Raw genomic sequence first — 22,492 nt, 5'->3', positions numbered from 1 at the left:
TTTAGCAAATTACCTCGTCCGGAATATGTAATAATTAATATGATAAAACTGATGTTACTCGAGATTATTCTCTTAAATGGATTGGAGATATATTGATGAATACTTTACTAATAATACTTAAAATATATAAACTATGAGCTACTCTGATGATCATCTTTCGTTTGCTGTTATCCAATTTATTCAAGTGCAAAATAATTTGACAATCTTTTACAATTTTTTTATGCGTGAATTTTGCAGGAGGGTTATTGATCATAATAATCCTTAAGTTATCTATGCACAGAGGTCAATTAAGTGGCTATTTAAATTTGGTAGCTTGACTTAACAATTCCAAAATGCTTACTTACAAAGCTCTTGAGCAACCTCTTAAATATATTATTAATGTTTTTTACTTTTTGTCATAGTGAAGGTTTCACTAGAAGATTTATCGCACTATCAAAGTAATAGGTGAATAAAAACAACATTGGTTGTTATGATATATGATTATTTATATGAATAGAAATATTTGCAAAAAAATTAAACATAATTCGAAAGGAAAAAAGATGCTGGTATTCCTTTTTATATTATTGATTTGCTCGGTCATACCGCAGTATATTTTTAATTTATTATAACTACTTGGAAACAATATACTCATAAGCATATTTAAAGAGATCCATTATGTTACTATACTCTGTCCAGCCTATATTTTTGTCAGTTTCCTGAGAACAAAGGTATTGTGGATTATTATTTATTTTATGTAATTGCTTCTTACATAAATTGAAGTACAGTGGAATGTATGTGCTTTTTAACTAGCTAAACTATGCAAATATTATTAAAATATATCATGTAATTGAATGTTAAATGGTGTTTTGAAAACATTAACATTATATTTTTTAAATTGAACAGTGAAATAAATATATTACTTATCAATCTATTTCTATATTATCTGTAAACTGCATCGAATTTTCGTCGCATGACGAGTCTTTTACCGTCTTTATATAAGAAGTATATTTTGTATAAAGTCTGCTACATAATTGATACGAGAAACAGGTTGATAAGATAACTATTTTTACGATATTTGCCTGCAAAATTCAATTTAAACTAGCATAGCGGCGATTGTTTCATTTGACGATATTAAACACAGTGCGTAGAAAGCATCAACAGAACAAAGAATAATTTCATTCAAAACGGAAAATTTTAATTTAATCAAGCTACTCCAAAAATTATTTCACAAATTTAACAAATAAAAGAATGATTATAATCATTCTTTCATTAAAAAGTGAGTAACTGATTCGTCAGGGTATAAGAGTAGTTGGTATGTTAAAATTGGTATGAGTAACAATACAAATGTCTTCATCTATGAATTAGCATCCATTCAGCCCAACATTTAGTAGAAAACCCTTTTTTCACAATACAATGTTGAATCCCATTTGTTTTGAAATAATAAAATATAAGTATTATAATATACATAATACGATCAGTGCGTGTCACGCCAGGCTTATCATCTATCCGCCTGTACTGTTGTACCGTATTTTACACACGCTCGACTCAAGTTTTTCATGTGTTTATTTAAATAGGTATATGATACCTACAAAAGCTGGTCCAAAATCCGCGTAAATAAATGTACGGTTTTATGTACAGGAATTGTTTAAAGTTAATGTTTTAGACATTTTGTCATGAATAAATACAGTGTAACAAAGAAATATTACTAAAGTTAAAGATCAGGAGGAATATTTTTTTCTATTTTTTAAAACTTGTAACAATGTCCATTCTATTTAAATTAGATATTTGCTCTCGTCGACTTTAGTTGGTATATTTCGAGATGTACGAAATCTCACGTACAAAGTTTCCAAGTGAATGTTATAGATTCGACAGTGTTTGCTTTTAAAACACTCGGTTTGATAATGGTGTCCCGGACTATGTTGACATAATAAGCCATACCAAAAAATATTGACGACGTAAAATTTCATTTAGTATCTTTGTTTTTTCTGAAACTAGTCTTGTCATAGCGTAAAACTTTTATAGCAATCACGATAACATTCGGTTTGAATTCTCCAAAAAAAACACAGATAATGTCTAAATATTATTTGTAACTGTTATTGAATAAAGAAATGTTTGAACAATTTCTTCTTAAAATATTCAAGCTTGTTAAATGAAAATTTATAAAATACGTAAAAAAGGATATTACCTTGTACAAGATTGTGTAACAAGGTCGCTGCGATTGAACTTTGTAGTTAAATTGTTACAAGAATTATGAACGAATTACGCAAGTATAATGTAGTAACGAGCCTTATCGCAATATTCATAATTAACGTTAAAATGAATGATTCAATTATAAAAAAAAAACCCTTATCGTATCTATTGTTTGTGAAAGCATAATGCGCTCGAGTATCTGTACGGATGCACGTGTTTCAATAAACTATTAATCGTTAATGTACGAAACGTTAAACAAACTATATAGTTATTGTCTTACATTTGAATATTTTTCAAACTGAAATAGGTCAATATGTTAGTAGAAATTAATTTGCGAAAATCGTATAGCGTTATCGAATTACGTAATTACTATTTCATATTAATTTCATGCGTCGTACATTACACGTATTACATTTGAATCGCGGTTGAAGTTTCGTTTTCATTCTAAAGAGAAACTCCCCACCGGTCTCAAAACCTTACAAAAATCCTCCCTCGCATTAAATGAACTTTTATGAGACTTGAAGAGGCCTCGGCTGTGAGGCAATAGGTCACTGCGACATCGGGCCTATTTTAACCTAAGATTATGATCTCGAGATTTGGGGCGAGTTTTTACTACATTGAATGTTTATACGTTTTGTTTACGGATTATTTACTTGAAATACATTACGTTTACAAAATAGGTCGATTTATTCGTATAACGTTACATTGAACCAATTGCATTGTTCTCTTTCATATAATAGAGATACGTGCGTGTAGAGGCAGCATAGGTGCGTAGCGGGCGGAGGTATGCGCGGGCTGCGCACCTACCCGCGGGTCAATTACTGCATAAATCAATACGGATGTCGCCCTATGCGGTGGCTCTTTGTTCCAACAGACTGGAGATACGAGGCCCGTCTCAGTGGTTCCAGCTCTGTCCGGAAAACTCGCTGAGGTATCGCGGGGTCGAATGATTGCTTATTAACGTAGGTGGAGGCTGGCTGCCGCGGGCGGGCCGCTCTGAGCTCGTCGTGCGATCGATGCAGTGTCCGCCAATAGCGCGCCGCCGCCCCCCGCCTCGCCCCGCCGCCCGCGCCTTGCGCAACCCTCGTTCCACCCCTCGCGCGCCGCACCCCGACAACACACCGCCCTCATAAATCATTGAATCCGCCATAAAACACCCCAATGTTCGTAAAAATGTAAGTCTAATTGGCGGACAAACTCCTCATATCTCCTAGTCCCACTAGATCCAGAGCCTCCGGTATGAGACCGTCCTTTCGAGATGTAAAACGTTCGATCAAAGGGTACCGACCGATTCTCGGCGCTCGTTTGCCTCGGAGCGGGGCTCGTACGGAATAATTGAATTTTCATCATAGAACAAAATGAGAGCTGAAAACTGAAACGGGCGGCATTGTTGGCACAGCGAATTACTTTGGACGTCAATTATTTAGATGCGATATCTGTCTGAAAATTGATATTACAGTAAAGGCGTGTTGTTTTTATAGTCACGATGAGCCTGAAACGTGTTAGATAAAGGGTTTCACTTGAAACATGATTATTGCCTTTTTAGAGGATTCGACATTTTAGAATTGCGTTATTTAACTAAAATTATTACAGCATATTTTTACATAATCTGTGATAATAGTTGTAATATATTATTTTAATATTTATGACATCCTTTCTGCATATATGTTACGGCCGCATTGACATAATATTTTTAACAAACTTTTAGGTTTGTTTCACCAATTTTATTGAAAAATATTTGTTCTATCCGATTTTGATAAATGATATTCGAACTTCGATAAAATATTTTATTTAATGCATGGAAAATAGCTTCGTTCTAAATAGATTTATCTTCAATAAACATTAAAACGAAAGTTAATTTATTGAAAACAATCTAAGCGACAAATATTGTTTTGTCTAACATTTTTTAGCTATTATGGAGAAGAGAAAATGTTCTAAGAACATTTTATCGACGTAATGTTATTAACAGAAGCATATTTGAACAATTGTCAATTCGCAGGTTTTTATCACAGCGTTGTTTGAACTAATCGCGCATAAAATATTCTGCTAGTCACCTTTTATATTAATAAGTCTTTTGTCATCGGCTTAGCAGAATTTATCTTTAAAAAAAAAAAAACAATTACATCGAACTTATAATAATTTGTCATATTGATTATGTTAATGATGTTGTTTAAATTTATGATGAGTATTTATATCGATATATAATGTGTCTGCGGCGGATACCGGATATACATAGCTAGTTGAGGTTTTTATTTGTTTAGGTGGAATATATATATATATATATATATATATATATATATATATATATTTGTTAATTTTGTTTGAGAATGATTTTAATTCAGAACGGTTATGATATAGATACAATATAAATAAAAGATGGAAATTTATTTTATGTACCAATAATGAGTTCTATATATTTTATTTTATGTATGGCCTATACTGGAGTTGTATTTTTTATTTATTTTATCAATGTGTATCTATATTAGCTAGACACGCAAGTTTATTAAATGTTATGCAAGTTCAATAAAACGTAACACTAAAGACTACTAAATTCTTATGAGTATAAATACCGTTCAAGGATGAATTTATTTTTAAGTTAATTTTAAAATAAAATACCTTTTATTAAAATAAAGTCTAATATCGGTTAATTAATTTATCCCATACAGATTTCAAGTTATCGATTTGAAGAGATAACACTGTTGATATCTTATTGTATCGCTTTTGTATTAGAATTTATGTTTTAATCTACTTATGACGAAAGACTACTAAACAAAATTGAAGTTCGATCGATTAAGGCAAACGGGTTCAATCCACTGTTGAACACGTTTGCCTTTACCAAGGATAATGAGATCAAATTGGGGTATTAGTTCTGAGTTTTCAAGTTCTCTAATAGTGATGCTAGTATTCGTTATGACAAATATCGTAAGGAAATCTTCAGGTGTCGGATGGAACTTTCTGAGTGACTATCAAACCGAATCAAATAAGCAGAGTATAATAAGTAGGCTCCCACTTTTTGAGGGGACTGGGGGCTATTCTCGGCTGTCGGTTTTACTTTAATATATAAAATACAAATTGTAACGATTGTATTGAAAATGTATATTTTCTTTCCAGCCACCACGAGGTTACGGTGGTCCGCCATACGGTGCAGGCGCTCCAGGCGGTCCTCAGCAGCCGCCGGGCGCATACGGTCCACCTGGCTCGTATCCGCCACGGTACCCGCCGCCGCCGGGGCCACCGGGCGCACCCAACTCGAGACCACCGTTCTCACCGCACCAGGTAATGCAAACAAATAGCCTCCCTTCTCGTGACCATGTAGATTATAAGTTAACCTTCGACGACAACGAATGCAATCTATCAAAGTTAACGCTACACAAATTACATATAAGGTAAATATCAAAGGGTAGCTTCACATTTAGCTGGTACGCTAGACATGCGAAATTAAGTTTTAAAGGTGCAGGTGTATGAATCCACTTGAATAAAATATTTTTGTTCCAACGATACGTAGTGGTCGCCTTAAATATATCTGTTAAATATCATATTAAGCTAGAATATTTAAACCTAAAATGAATAAATTCCTAAAGTCGATCGGTAGTAGATATTTATATTGAATAACTCCTCTTTTATTGAAAATACGATGATGCAATTTTTTTCTTCATTTTATGAGCTTGCTCGATACTGCGACATCTGCCTTTGACTGCTCGCTTATAGTAGGTACCGTTACATAACAAAAAAATATTTCAACTAATAGCTCAGTTTCATAACTTGATTATTTCTTTGGACACCTTCAGTTTATTATCATATATTCAATTATTTACTTATAAAATTATTTTGATAAATTGAAAACATTGATAAATTATTTATGAAAAAACATCATAGTCAAATAATTTAACAATCAAATAACGCGTAGAAAATAATCATTTCTTCGCTATGAGATATTTTACCCCCGACATAAGTTGAATGTGTGGCTTCATATCAATATTTATTAAAGAAATTAATTTTTATTCATATTTACAGTCAACACAAAATATTTTCTAATGAAATGCTAAGCAAATTGTTATTAAGTGCATAATGTAAAAAGTTAGTCATATATATTTTTTTTTTATCAAGCAATTGCACGTCATGTATCACGTAGTAAAAGGTCAATGATCTATTACGAAATGCTCAAATATTTAAAATTTTGCTTTTGTATTTACAATAAAATATTCATAAAGTATGAATATATTTATATATTATACTACAATTTATATTAAATTTTCTTACATAAATAATGTTTCGATAGTCGTTAGTTAAATGTCGTTTATTGGATATTCACATACCTATGGGAAACATTGATAGGAAAACTAAATAAATATTATTATATGTCTGTTTCAACAAAGGAATAGTTAAAAAAACAAAATTATTCTCAAATATACCGCCTGATAACACAGAATGTATCTAAAAGTTTCTTTTAAGGTATAAAATAAAAGTCTATAAAGAACGCTCAAAATAACCTTCTTAGACGTTCGTATTACACGATTCATATTCAAGTCCGAAACTAGAGAGACTCGACCGTTTCTCAGAATCGTTGAGCCGGCGGCGCGGCGGCGTCGCAGCCTCATCCACTCACGTGAACTTAAACGCTCTATCATACTAGAGCACCCGTCGCGGCAACAACGCCCATATAGCTGAAGGCATAGGCTTCATCTTAGCTTGAATCTATCACGCTCGAATGACGTAAGCCGTTCTGCGAGCTAGCTGACGTAAGCTCGTTGTGCAACGAAGCCCGAGGTACGTTTTGAAGCAGGGCTGTTGGAGCGAACTCGTCTAGAAATCGGTGTTAAGAAATGAACCGACAATGCGCAAGGTCGTTTTGAAATCATACCTCGTGGGCAAATAACTAAAAGCACCAACGGTTACCTTAATTCCATAGTATCATTGCTCGTTACCTGTACTTTGCGTTACCGACCTTCCGTTCCTTGGAAAGAAACATGCAATTTTTGTGGTTTCGTTGGTAGGTAAGTGTTGGTAGGCTAGTAATAAGTGGAAAATTTTATTGCAAATCTACCTCTATGGTATGGGAATATTAAAAAACAGTTTTGTATGGTCTAAGGAATTTTTTGCTAGTCATCAAGAAAAGTATAATTTTCTTAAATACAAAATTAAGTATTATGTTAAGACCTCAATTCCAATAATTCTTATGAGTATATAACTCTTTTTAAACATCATTAAGTTTGTTTCAACGTTCTATGATCAAGTTCTACATATATATTAATAGTATTGATTAAAATTTTTGTCAGAAAAAAATATTCTAAAATTTTTTTTTATAAATAAATGAAGGTTTTATTAATTCAATAATTAAAATGTTTAAAACTTTAGACTTGTTTACGTCACACACAGGTTTGATAGGTAGTCACGCTTAAAATAAGAAAATATTATGTTTGAGGTCACCTATAATTATATAGCCTGCGTAAAGTAAATGTGAAAGTATACAATATGTAGGCCATATAATTAAAGGTGATATATAAATAAGTCTGATTAAAGTATGCAAAAGTTCGTATGAATGGTTGTCTGTTACTCAATCAGCCAAGAACGGCTGAACGGACCTCAATGAAATTTGGCACAGATATAGATTATAGCCCGGAATTTACCTGTAACATCCCCCATCACATCCCTCACTCGCGACGAAGCTGCGGATGGAAACTATATTTAATCCTATATTTATACTATATCCAATATAATTAGTACAGCTTACACCTGAAATTTAAAGTATTCGATTTATCATGTTTTATCCTTATTTCTTAATACTTGATCGATAAATTTCAAAGCAATTTCCAAATACCTTTTCAACGGTACCCTAATCTTAAAACGACTGAACTTTACAAGTAGGGTCGTACGTAAAAATAATGATCGTGTATCCTTTTTATATAACTTTTAAAGGAATGGTCTATACTCTATATAATACAAAACGAAATCGATTACTCTCACAAGATATTTTGTTTAACATTTATTGTAATATATTTAATGATAATTAGTACCTAATATTACGATATAAATAGTTTTTTTTATATTCATGACGTTTTTGAAAGGTATTTAGGTAATGTACTTTCGATATAATATACATTGAAACTTAATTTCAAAGCAATGAGCTTCATACTGGTGGTATGAAGTCTACCTCCGAAATTCAAGTTTGTAATTAACTTAAAACTAGGAACCCTTCGGTTTGTACCTTTAAGGAAATAATATACACTTTGAAAGCCAATATTGTATTAAAGTAATAAGGGTTCTGCGGGATAATTTTTTGTAACACTATTTTGAAGCAGTGGCCGTACTCGGTATTACGTTACTCTTGAGAGATGTAGCTTATTCTTAGAGAATGGCTTTTATATAGCATAACAATGATTCGGTGTTTTAAATCGTTTGAAAAAATTCAACTGTTTGTTTTCTTTTCCTATGAATTTAATCTTTTCTATTTTATTTGTATATGACTATTACTTGCCTGCGGATTTCGCGTTAGCCGGTACAAGGTAAAAAATAAAAAGTAGCATGTCCTTTGGAGTTCAAGCCTGCTTCATAGTTAATTTCTTCCAATGCGGTTTAGTACTGTGGATATAAACGAGTAAAGGACAGACAGACAGAGTTACATTCATGTTTATAATATTAGTATAGATTAATTAAAAGCTTAAGCGTAACGCGCGTAAAACGTTCGTGTCTATAATAGGTATAAGTAGATGAGGTAACTTTTTTTTTTCTTTAATTTGTCTCTTCAATTAAACACAGGATACAAGTGATTTGAGAAACTATTTAAATAAATTTCTTGACCTAAAACCAGTTTGATGAATCTATTCGCTCGTTTTGTATAAAATTTAACAAGAAACCTGACCTGTTCTCAGCCGGGTTTTTCTACAAAGTAATTTCTATTATTTATTTCATTTTGGGCCAATGTTTTATACGTGACATGTGTTTTATCTAAAGAATATAATTTTATTTTTGATAAAATTTCCATAGCATTATTGACCCAAGTTCTGACTAATCCTTGACGTAAAATTAAGAGGCGATCGAAAAATCTATTCAACATAATATTTATTATAACAGTAACCGTTTATGTTGCGATGACTTTGATGTCCGGTTTCTGTATTCAATAAATGATTCGTTTTGCTTACGGTTGTTAGAGTTATCTAGGAAGTTTAAATCAAAAGCGTTCTCCTAAAACGATGTCGTAGGTAAAATTACCGTTAGTTATGTATGGATGAGAGGTATACGAATTTTGAATTGTAGTTTGTATTTACATACCAGCTCGTAGTGACTCTGTTAAAATTTGAATCTTCAACCAGCTATTAAAGTTACTAGGACGTAATCATAATTTATAATGTCGATACTATGTATAGAGTTTTGTTAATAGCTAATAGCTTTTATCAACAACACTGTTCAAGTATTGTTAACACCAAGTGGCTCACCCACTCACTGGCTATTTTACCGTTTAACAGCAATTTCAGTATGAAGAGTTAAAGAGACGGTGTAGGGCATAAGTGATACAGTGTAACGTACATACAGTTCTGCACTAAGAATCATTACGTAGTATAAAACAAATTCGCTTAGCGCTGTCTGTTCCTATGTATGCTTAGATCTTTAAAATTACACAACGGATTTTGAAGCGGTTTTTTTTTTAATAGATGTTTGAATTTATTCAATTGGAAGGTTTATATTGTATAATACATGCACAATAAAGTAGAGAATGACGAAAAAGACTGAACTTTAAAAGACATTCTGCTGTATATGTATATATCAGCATTGCAACCGTGCGAAACCGGGACGGGTCGCTAGTATATATGGTATATTTGTTTACCACATGACTGACGATATTATCTCTCGCTACTGAGAATAGTATTTCTATAAATATCTCGTAACGCCATAATTTAATGCGAACTCCCATAATTTACATAAGTACCATTTAAGATGATTAAGTGACGTAATTAGATATATCAAGTGAATTGTGTCTATGCGATCATTAAATTAGTAGAAATAATACATTTTGTTAACCAAGACTTTTAAATGTTATTTACGAGAACCAATCCATCTATCAGCCCATTTCCGTCCACTGCTGGACATAGGCCTCTTCTATTGCACGCCACTGAGATAGTTCTTGGGCTAAGAAAACCAATGCTTCGAATTATTTGACGGAGCTTAGTAGGTTTTTATGGTTTATCGCTACCATTCCGAAGTAGTGACTGGTGGGTTATTGCCTACCGTTGCTAAACGTAAAACAATCTGGCAACAACCCATCGTACACACTCATGTGAATCATTGTGTATACAATATATGTATAAACAAATTAAACGCAAGCGAAGTTGCGGGTAACGCTGGATTGTACATGAATCGAGATTAAAGGAAATTGTAATGTCATAATTGATACTTAAATCGCTTTAACGTGCTTGTAAAAAGCTAAGGGAACTTCAAACCATCGATTTCGACTTGCGAAAGCGAAACAATCCGATCGTATTATATGTTATAAGGAAATTGTAGTATAAATTTCTACCTTCATTTATTTTATCTTTTACTAACGACCCGACCCGACTTCGCACGGGTGAAATGTGTTGCAGCACAAAATAAATTAACACATCACTTTAAAACTTCTAAAATTATCTGTGTCTCTCTAGTATATTGTGCTTGTATTATATATATAAACCTACCTCTGGAATCACTTTATCTATTAACAAAAATTGCATCAAAATCCTTAGTTTAAAAGGCTTAAGCATATGTACATAGGGATATAGAGACAAAGAAAGCGACTTTGTTTTTTACTATGTAGTGACGATAAATATAAGCTTCCAACTTTAGCACATTATTTTGACGTAAAATATTCTAAAGAAAATAATTGTTAGATACATAGCAAAATGAATAAATTATTCAAAATTGTAACACAAGAACGATAACGAAAAACCCTTGCGAGGTTTATATGTACAGATGATAGATGCATTTGTTTGACTAGTTTGGGTTCGTAGAAATAATTAATTATGTTATATAAAAATACATTTATAAATAATCTAAATGCAATAGGCATCTCAAGCTTACATTAATTTACTGGTTTACGCTGCTGATGTATCGTTACAATTTGCTTATGTACTAAGCAAATTTTCCATAAATGACATTATACAAAAATATATATAAACTTACTTCTTCATACAACGTCATGGTTTATTCGCAAGGAAGTTGTAATAGCGACTGTGTTTTTAATTCGTCCTTTTGATAACTATCGAAAGTATTGATCGAATGAAAATTAACGAACTAACTCTAGCTTTGACTGATATGTAAATTTTTTTCATGATTACATAAAATTTTTGATGTGTCAATTAAAAAGTTATCCTTACTTAAAGATTTATTTTGATTATTTTTCTTTCATATCAATATTTCCAAGCTCACGGTTACACGAAGTTATTTTTTACTCAAGATAAATATTCGTTTGAATAAACTTTGTAGAAGTTATGAAAAGACTTTTGATTTTATATATAAGTAGTTGCTTCATTTGTTGTTACTAATTTGTAATGACAAGTCAATGAAGGAGCTAGTTTAAAAGTGCAGGAAGTATTTTAGTACTTAAAATGTTTTAAAGTAATGGTATATAAAATGTTATTATTATTATCATACAAATATTATTTATATCTAATTACTTGCTGTTAACGCTCGAGTCGATGGACATTTTCTTTGTCTAAATAACTATTTAGACTATTTAGACAACATAACTATGTTTATCTGTTATATATTCACTGAGTTTTTTTATATGTTCATATGAGTTGAATAAATATACCTAGATTGATAATATTAATAAAAAGAATATAAAAGTTACACGTGGGTTACATCCATAACAATCAGTAACGGATATAACCTACGTGAAAATGTTTAGGTGTTAGTTCGCTATAGATAAGATTAAGTGTTTACTGTTACCCATAAACAAGCAAGTTTTGTTGTCGATTAATCTTAAGATGTAGATGTGGCGGTAGTTAGTAGTATCTCGAGAGCGGGTATCGCGGGCCTGGGATCCGGGTCGCATCCGAGTGCAATGAATGCGACGACGGTTTCAAGGGCGCGCCTCAGGTGATGACGTACGATACGCGCACCCCACAACCGCCCACCGCACCCGCGGGTGTTCCGGCACCCACCTAATAATGCACGTCTGCGCCCTGTCTGCCGCGTCCGAACCCGTTGCAACCTTGAGTACTCTCTGGGACAACCCCCTCGTACCTTGTACCCTTAAACAGCACTAAATCTGTCTTCTTAACGTGACGTAACAAACGCTACAATGATATACCTACTTTGATTTTTTCTCTCAGTAGCGACAGTAATGAGACCATGTCTACAATGACTCGAACGATGTACTAATTACAATCTGTGCTATTATTGTATTGCGAGTTAGTTCCTACGAATTAGCAGGATATAAAGTTAATAACCTTCTAATTATCATAATAATAGTGGCGTTGAATAGGCAGGGTGGCGGCCCCGTCAGCTGAGTGAAAATGAAAGTAAACAGAACTCGGTCAAAGGGTTTGTACTCACCTACCCGCAATATTTATGTGGGTACGGGGGAGACTACCCACACCCGATCCAGTCACCCTCCTTTGATGGATTGGTTGGCGACCGGCGCGGATGGTTCGACTGAAACACAGCCAAACTCCACGACCAAACGTCAGTCCCGATTTCCTGCTGCCTTATAGCGACAAACTTTTACCCCCGAATTATTATTCAGTGAAAGTTCTTGGAATTCTTTGTGTTTTGTTTTGGCCACAGCCAACCACCACCCCTACGCCCCTTCTCCTTTATAGCTATTCCGGTGACGCGATTGTTAAGTAAAACTCGTAAAAGTTCAATCCACAGATTACTTTTCGACATCAATTTTTACTGTACTCTTACAAGTGTCTGATATCTAAACAAATAATAAACATTATACCTGCTATAAAACTTTTATTAGGTAATCACAAAATATTACGTCAATAGTTAATATCGATATGTAATGAATAGCTCTCAGTTTTACTGACGAATAAGACGCTGACTATCAAATTACATAGCGAAGGCCCCTCAGGCGGCCCTTCGAGCCTTAACACTCGATCCTCTTTAAGCTGATTAAAACATTGCTTCGAATCAAATTTCAATATCTCATAATATCTTGGCAGTTTGGCGATCACCGTTACTTCCGAGTTACTTCATCCAGAAAAAAAAACAAAATCTTCTATTATTTTGTGTAACTATCATTTATCAATGGGATGTTTTTATATGAATAGTGTGTTATTACACTTATTAGTATTACTACGGTGATCTTGTTAAATGAATTTAAAATCGTATGAATTATTTATCAATTTATTTATTAATGAACGCAACGATAAAGTGTACACTTCAGTTATTGTATTATTATTCACTACAACGTAACGTAAGGTCACGAACTCGTAACGTTTTGTAATCAATTATCTTTGTGGAATAAGGGAAAATACAAAAAGTTAATGACTCATCTCGTCCTTGACTTTGACTTGTAAATATCTGGGTGACGTTATCTGAGTCGTTTCTTTAATCTAAATTTGTTGTTGTTCTGCTATCATAGTTGCGATTGATTAATTTATTTTATTAATATTTTTTACATTTCTATTATACATATTGTGTATTATATACTTTTAAATCCATACTTACCACTATACAGAATGTTTTCTTTTTTATTTGAAATATTTGTATGAGGTAATCCTCAAAGGCTCTAAATCTCTTTTCTTAGGCGAGTATTAAATTCGTTCAAACTATTCCTTGCCAATCCTGATCATTACACAATGCGATTATCAATCGGTTCATTTGATCAGGGTAAGTTGTATTTAAAATCCAACGTCCGATATCCAAAGTCTCACATTTCACAAATTATTTATCAATATCTTTATATTAATGTAATTATTAAGAGGATAAATGTTCACTATCGCCCATAAACATTAGCGCAGTAAGAAATGTTATCCAATCCTTACATCGCTAATGCACCGCCAATCTTGGGAACTAAGATGTCATGTCCCTAGTGTTAACGGCTAACTCATACATAAAATCGGAGCACAACGATACTAAGTATTGCTGCTCGGCTACCACCAAACGTAACTTATTGTTGTTTTATTCTACCAACATTTGATGAATGGGTATTACTTACTCAGATGCCCCACTACCAAATTGTTCCAAATTATCTGTAATTTCCATCGAAATCCTAGATGAAGATAGCATAAATCCACTTGTAGTCAATACACGTCATATCGTAAACATAAAAATCTTATTATAAGTGTCGTTTAATTGGAAGCAAACGGCAAACATATAAATTATACATACTGTCTAATATATCTCACACCTAGCAATTTTAACCAATAAATCACTACCCATATAACTTGGAAGTTGTAAAATATATAGCAGTCGATGCGATAACGGTATATTAAAAGCCTTAAATAACGATTGAGCGTACTGTTTACATCCTAGAAACGTGACGCAGAAAGTAATCGCCGAGTGAAAGCATCTAGCGATTAATGCAATAAGTCTGCGAGAACTATGTCGAGGACGACTCGACGTTGTAATAAATCTATAATGAATGAACCGGCTTCAATTATTATGTCTTCACGGATTGTTGGTTGAGTGTGATTGAAGCGGCAAATTATATACGACGATATACGGTATGACAAATCTATCAGGGGCTCCGAATTATTTATAAACTATTTGGTAGGGTTTATACGTATATGTTAGTCGTGTCTTCCGTCTGTTTTTATAATAGCTTTTGTTTGAAATTCATGCAAAATCTTAATCATCTTTGGTCACTGTATTTTTAAAAGATTTTTGTCATAACTCACAGGAGATTACTTTTAAAAATTCGCACGGTGAATATTTATTTATTACACCATTTAGCTATGATATATATTTTCCTGTAATATTCGTAAGCACATGATGTAACAACCTCAATATAGTTATCTATTTTAGTACGCAATCATGTGTAAATATAGTTCGATGTTTATGATTGAAACTACCAAGTATTATAATAGATATCGAAATGCATCAACACTCTGAAAATCCAGAGATATGAAACAATGATCTACTCACTGGGTCCGCAGTCAATGAGGCTAGCGGTATAAGCTATTTCAATCACGTGGCTAGATGCATAGATGTTGTAATGCACTTATTCGTAAGTAAACTTTGCATAATGGATGCACGGTCAAGGCCTGCGCGCCACGTGCCCGTTTGTTTCGCCCCGTGCATTGTTTGGCTCTTGGAGACTGGAGATTAAACTGATAACGGGCGTGCTTGTTAATCTTCGAGCTGCGCTTGCCGATAGTAATTACTGATCGTGGTTATTAAATTATAGAGATTGTGTTTGTCACAAAAGATAGATTAATTTTGTATTCTTGTTCGATTTTCAATTAAATAACAAAAACATCGAAACTTGTTTTCAAAGATAATGCCTCCACCTCTATAATAATAGCGAACGAGTATGTTATATTAGTTCTATAATGCTTGCAAAAAGTTCATGAATTAAGCTATATAATTATATACGCCACACAACGATAATTACATTTCAATAAAAAGGTGAAATACTGCAAATTTACAACCTCTAAATGCTCCATTGTAGGATGACTTGCTACTTTGGCTGGTTTCCACACGAGGAGATGGTTTAGACCGAATATATGCTTCTACCAATGCGGAATATTAGGACACAATGAACATAACTTGTAGATTTCCTTCAGTGTGTAATATGAAATGAATTGACACAGGAATTATTTGGAAACGGTGCGGTATTTGCTCGGTTTTGAACTCTTTAACTTTCTGTATAGAATCATACATTCTAACATTTTTTCCTTCGGCTTATCACAAGTAATATCAAAGCTATTTCTTGATCATATTATTAGTCTTTACCCAGCTATAAAACATTTATATAAAAGTGTGTAAATAAAATACCCTTACAATTGGGCATAATAGCTTTGGAGATATAACGCAGGTATAGTCTCAAATGTCGATTTATTATTATATTATTTCCTTTAAATAAATAAAATGAAAATGCTAGTTATATACATACATACATATATAAAAAGATTTATACTATAGTGTGCCGTATCATAGCGTTACTAAGAAACTTAACAGCACTATAGTATGACATATATAGTGTTCGTAGAATAATACAAGTAAGTAAGTAGGTTCTATTGGAATACTTGTTTTCTTATTTGAATGAATATACAATTTACTTTTTTAGATTAATGGTTTCAATCGAGTTGTGCCAAGAGCGTCGAGTTTCTGTCAAGTAGGAAAGTGCGCGTTACATGTCAATAGATTTAATATATGTTTTTACACATCGTGTATCTCAAAATTAATAAGCACGGCTTCTAAAGGATTTGAGCATCTTTAGAGTTAAACGATTTAATAATTCATTCATCAACAAACTTAAAACAATAAAATCTAAATATTGTATGGAATTGAATTTAGCTTAAGAATTCTCTTTGTGATGTTCTAATAATTATTGGTAATTTTTTCGTATTCTATATAACGTTACACATTTTTTATTTTTCTTTTGTGTGAAGGTTAGTACCATCAGCAGACAATAGGTGGCGCGCGAGTTAATTTAAGGAACAAGGCAACACATAAGCGCATTAGCTGGTAGCGTTATAAAATATACGATTTAATTTTATCCAATATACATGTCATGTTTACACTCATAAGGATTAAATTTGCTATTGCTAATGAGTCAGATTTAAATACATAAATATACCCAATAGAATTAATGAAGTTTATATCTGCATTTATATAATTTAACAATATTTTAATGCGAATTGTACAGGTAAAATTAATTATTATGACAACAAAATGTAACTAGATTTATGAAATTAAGAATTGAGGTAGTTCATTGTATAGGATGCTTTTTCATCCAGGTATATAAGAGCTTTAGTAATTCTAAAAAAAATGTTTACTGCAGTCAACGCTCAACGAACAAGTGAATAAAAACAGTAGTGATTTACGATATTATGAATTCGAAAGTGACTTTGTTTGTAATGTATTTACGGCTGATAAATTTTAATGAAAAGCTATACGAGGATAGTTTGAACGCCGAGGAAAATGTTTACAAATACGAACTTTTAACAGATTCATAAGTATTAGGGTTATATTAGTATGAAAATGTTTGCACGGCGGAATGTTTAGTGATAAGCGTAAAAATTAAGCATTTAATACTTAGTGACTTGTCGTCACAGTTAGTCTGAAGCTATGTATGGCAAATAAACTCATCTTTTAGGTGATTATCGTAATATGTATTAAATGTCATCGAATATTTATCAAGCCGCTTTTATTTAAATTATACGTTTTATGTACAGCTTTATTACATTACTTTTCGGAATAATATTATATTAGTTGAAAAATAAATGCAATTTGTGATGCATTCAGCTCACATATTGTTTTTCAATAAATAATTGTCGTCTATAACTGTGTAGGTAAATTCAGTGAGGGAAATGGTAAAATGTTTTTGCTCAGTTTAAATAATTTCACTAACGTAAACGAGCTCGAGCTATGAATAGAACCTTTAAAAATAAATTAGCTTTATGTATTTATGAAGAATGTTTTTTCGCAGGGTTACGAGCGCGGTGGTTCCCCACAGCCACCCACTCATCCCCCTGGTGCACCCAGCCCAGGTACAGCACAGAGTGTGGGAGGCCTCTCGCCGACCCAGGACTCGCAGCATCCGCCGCACTTGCCGCCCGGTTCGCAACCGCCACACCAGGTAAGACTCTCATCTGTTAACCATTGCTACACTACTTAGGGATATAGGTTTGGGCCCGATTGAAGACAGATGTAAGAATTGTTTGCCGAATCGTTTATTTGTGTGCTCGTATCGAATTGTTCGTGTTTTCGAACATTTAATAAGGTTACTCCCACTGAAGATATGTTGACTGTAAATCACAGGTCAATTTATTGTTATAGACTTACGTTCAAGGAATTAAATAATTACACAATAAATATGTATGTATTCGACTTTTTTATTTTCTGATAAACGATACAAAATAATTGCGACCCTTAATGTTACAAAGATTAAACAAAATCACAACTATCAAATATTCATACCTAATAATATCGATTTGCTAAACGGTTTGTTATCGAATGACTATTAACAATAAGATTTAGTGTATATCAATTGGTCATTGTTCCGGAACACAACTACACGAGATATTGTTATTTGATTGTTATAATATTTTATATCGAGTGACGCAATGGGACCTACATTGGCACTTTTATTATCGCAGGCTATCGTTTGAATCCCCAAACAATTTGATCACATTTTGAATACTGATATTTAGTTTATACGTGTCGATTCTATTTAATATATTCGAAATGTGCATGGCATTCTAAATTTAAACAAAAAAATATATTTTTTTAATTACTACAATACGTGACAAACTTCACCTATAGTGGTTATCTTCTAGTGAACGATATGCGAATAGTATGATGATAAAAAATACTAAGTCAAGGAAATAATTTGAATAATCAAACTTCCGAAATTCGTAATATCTATTTACCTTGGGAATATAACAATGTTTTTTCAATAATTGATGTTATCTGTTTCCATTGAAATTTTGTCGTGTCTATTGACAAGAGCTCGTAAACTAACACAAAGTTAATGATATATTATTTACTTCCGTATAGTTTAAATTATGATAAAGCACCTAAAAGTATGTGTGGTTTTTAACTTTTATCTATAAATATAAGTATCAAAGATGGTGATCATATCATAGAAATGTTGTTGCAGTGTATCAGTTTTCAGTAACGGCCGATACGAGTTCATTTATCATTCCATATCGCACATGATAACGACACGACTTGTCAAAAACACATTACTATTTTATTAATCAAAATTGATCACGTGTAAACATCAAGCTCCGGCTAGACTAAGCATAAATGATAAATCATTTTTTTATTTGAAAACTAAATTTCATATCCATGCCGTTTGACTATTGAGAAATAGCTTCGCCTAGAGCCAGCCCTGGGTGTATAGGCCCCTCTTTTCCTTTGGGCACTTTAGGCAAGAACCCAGGGCCCCTCGATCGGTATTGACCCCTCAGATCAAATGGATAAGTATAATATAAATATGTGATTGTTAATACAAAAAGTAAATCTATAACCTTGTTTAACTTACTTTCTTTATCTATTCTAACGAAGTGTTTGGTCGAAGTCATATGGGGGCCCATTATCCTAATATGCCTAAGGCCTCTAATAGGTTGAAGACGGCCCAGGGTATATAATCAAATGCTTACCATTAAAATGCACTGTCATTGGTCTCGAACCACCACATAAAATTTTAATGCCGTAGGATAAGATGAAGTGGTGCTAATTCAGCTTCCGAGATTTGACCTAAGTAAACTGAAAACGATTGCAAGTTAAATGAAATTTTGTAAAAGAGTATTTAGTTTACGTATGTTTAAATATGTTTCCGTTAGTTTATCAAATTAAATAACAGAAGGGAGTTTTTGATAAGCCCCCTTAAGTCGCACTATTTCTCACGGACAAGACTTTGTCTGGAGACAGTTTCTCTAAAGCCGAGTGAAGGACCGCTTACATTCAGTGGAGCCAATAATATTTGCTATTTTCCGACACTTTAGAACTTGAATGGTGGCTTTACTAGGGATTGTTTGCTATCGTTTAATTAAATTTGGTAATGTTATGTGTGTGTTTTGGTTTCGGTTTTTCCGATAACGATTCATGAACTATAAATTTGCTTTTGCGTAAATATAAATGTAAGATATGCTATTGTTTGGGTATAGCTTACATGGAGTGTATTTGAATTCCTTTGATCTGAACGAGTGAATTGACAGTAGAATTATATAAATAATAGTAATTCATATTTTTAATAAGTAGAATGAATTATTTTAATCGTTTTTCAAGCGACTTTTATATTACGAAGTTGAAATACTAAGAACAGTTGTCTCGATAAACTGTAAACGTTTCGCAGTTTATATTAAAATACTTAAATTAGGTAAATCTTAAAACATTATCGTGCGATAACGACGCCCAGGGCGATGTTATTTTATATGGAAATCTGTAACGTTAACAAAATTGCACCGTCTGTATGGATAGTACGAGTAATCCACGAAACTCGACCGTCGAGCTCCGGCTATGAACTTTACTGTTATCGCGCCCATTAAACTGCTGCCAAATGTAGGCAATTTTTAAAAATTACCTCCCCAACAATAACTATTTCAATAAACCGTCTATGGTCATGCTCATCCTAATGGATAACTTTTACTTTCGCGAACTTTTCGCCGCTCCTTTTTATTTTTCCTTTGTCGAACTCTGGCGTTTTCGCGGCGCTTAAAATGCTTTTTTGTCGTTTTTTTTTATACCTTGTAATATAATTCGATAGAACAAAACAAATTAATGAAATTAACTAATAGTGTTTCAGATTTGTTTTTAAAATTAATTATTCTTTAAACGTCGAAGCTTAGAAGCTCCGTTAATCCCATGACGCATATAAACATTTTATGTTCAAATCATAAAAAATGTTTTACTGCGCCGAATGCATAAATTGAAATAACTCATTCGAGTTTTATTTGATGAGAGCATGGTTTTCTCTAAACTCAACTTGATTACAAAAAAAAACCATTAATTAAAGCACGTGACAAGAGTATCGTCATAGGTGTTAAATTTTGAAACTCAATAGAAACCTTCTTCTAGCTTTACTCATATAGCGTTCAGAGTTTTCAAAAAAATCTTGTATCCTTATGTTTAACGGACATTATTTTAATATTAAGTTATAACAATGAAATCTTAATTTATGTAGTGCTTTTAAATAAGTTATGAATTATGATAACGTTTCTTTTTGCATTATTATTTGCGATGTAAAAGAAATCTGTAACAACAGAGCTACCATATAGTATATATGGTATGTATTATAACATTTCTGGTTTTTATTTTTCACAATGATCATAAGAAATGGTGTCTTCTTTTAGTTGAAACTTAGACCGATAGAATATTAAAGCAAGATATAGGTATTTATATTGGGTCTAAAGTTGGTCGGTTCTTATGCGTGATAAGCAAATTGATCTAGATAAGGATACAACCCAAGAAGTTTGATAAATTAGTTTTCGTTTACAGATTATTGTTTGAAAAACTCAATAATTGAATAATGTAAGATAAAGTAAAGCAACGAATGATTGTCGATTACCAAATTTATATAGATATACAGAAACAATTAAGTTTATTAATCAATATTGATTTAGATTTCCTTACGTGTACATTAAATCATTATCAGTACGATAATTATGATGAAATGTATGAAATAAATGTTTGAAAGATTTATTGTCGACGATTTTATCTGACGGCAACAATCGATAGAATGATTTTGCTTTGATAAGTTAGTTTACACCTCCACTTATAACGCTGTTCTTTATATATATTGCAGGTCTATAACAAAAAATTGCTTAGCTCTTACGAAACCCACGAATTAAGATGAGGTTGCTCTCTCCTGCTCTACCGGAACCAGGCTATATATAAATTAAATATGTATAAACTTGTAATTCTGGCTCTCAAACTACCGACGTCTCTATATCTTGATTATTATAATTCTTATATAAAAAGTAACGACATCCGTTCAATGGACGTCGTGTTCTAAAGTCGAGATATTCGAACCGAACGGATATGCAAATTAATTTTAAGACACGATTAATGACTCGTTCGTCTTGTGAATGCGACCGACTTGTCCGAGCGCTATTTAATGTTATCCGATCCGCTCTTGTTTGTATAATTAGGGAATAATTTCTCACTTATTTAACGCGTGTTTTAATTAACCAATGTCTTATAGACATCGATCTACACGGCCCGAGTATTAATCACTATAATGGATTATTGAATATGTTCACGTCTATTATAATTTATATTCCTGATTGGCGAAATGATATGTTAATAAATAAAATTTTAACAAAAAGAAAAACCGACTTCAAACAAAACACTATTTTAAAACAAATGAATATGCACGAAAAAGTAATAAAAATAATTGCGTATTCAACATATTTTTTAGAGTCTTCCTAAGTTAAATGAAATGAAAAATATTAGACTACTTAAAAGTCGATTAACGATTATATCATGTAGTTATAGTTATTGGTATATTTGGAGCCGGTGTCAGCCACGGTGCCCTTGCCCCAACAATCAAAAGAAAGAAGCGATAACGAGCCCCTTGATTGATCCAGTATATTATTGTGTAAAAGGTAATTTGTAAAAAACATATTTGTTAAAGTATTCTCGTATTGTTTTTTTGATAGATATACTGTAGGGTTTTATTGGCTGACACCGACTCCAAATATAACAATAATTATAACTACATGATATA

The 22,492-nt window shown here is 32.6% G+C and overlaps 1 protein-coding gene across 12 annotated transcripts in view; it reads left to right on the top strand.

Moving 5' to 3' along the window:
• The window catches only part of LOC124538925 (trithorax group protein osa), a 93,578-nt gene that overhangs the window by 14,949 nt on the left and 56,137 nt on the right, over window positions 1-22,492 (top strand). For all 12 annotated transcript variants that reach the window (XM_047116192.1, XM_047116191.1, XM_047116189.1 and 9 more), the window contains exons 2-3: window positions 5,281-5,445; window positions 17,747-17,896. In XM_047116192.1, the coding sequence (XP_046972148.1) occupies window positions 5,281-5,445; window positions 17,747-17,896 (315 nt within the window). The remainder of the gene's footprint in view (window positions 1-5,280; window positions 5,446-17,746; window positions 17,897-22,492) is intronic.

The sequence above is a fragment of the Vanessa cardui genome, chromosome 21 (genome assembly GCF_905220365.1).
Source record: "Vanessa cardui chromosome 21, ilVanCard2.1, whole genome shotgun sequence".
In the NCBI taxonomy this organism is placed as follows: domain Eukaryota; kingdom Metazoa; phylum Arthropoda; class Insecta; order Lepidoptera; family Nymphalidae; genus Vanessa; species Vanessa cardui.
Note: the sequence above shows the minus strand (reverse complement) of the source record. Positions and strands in the feature narration are given on the sequence as shown.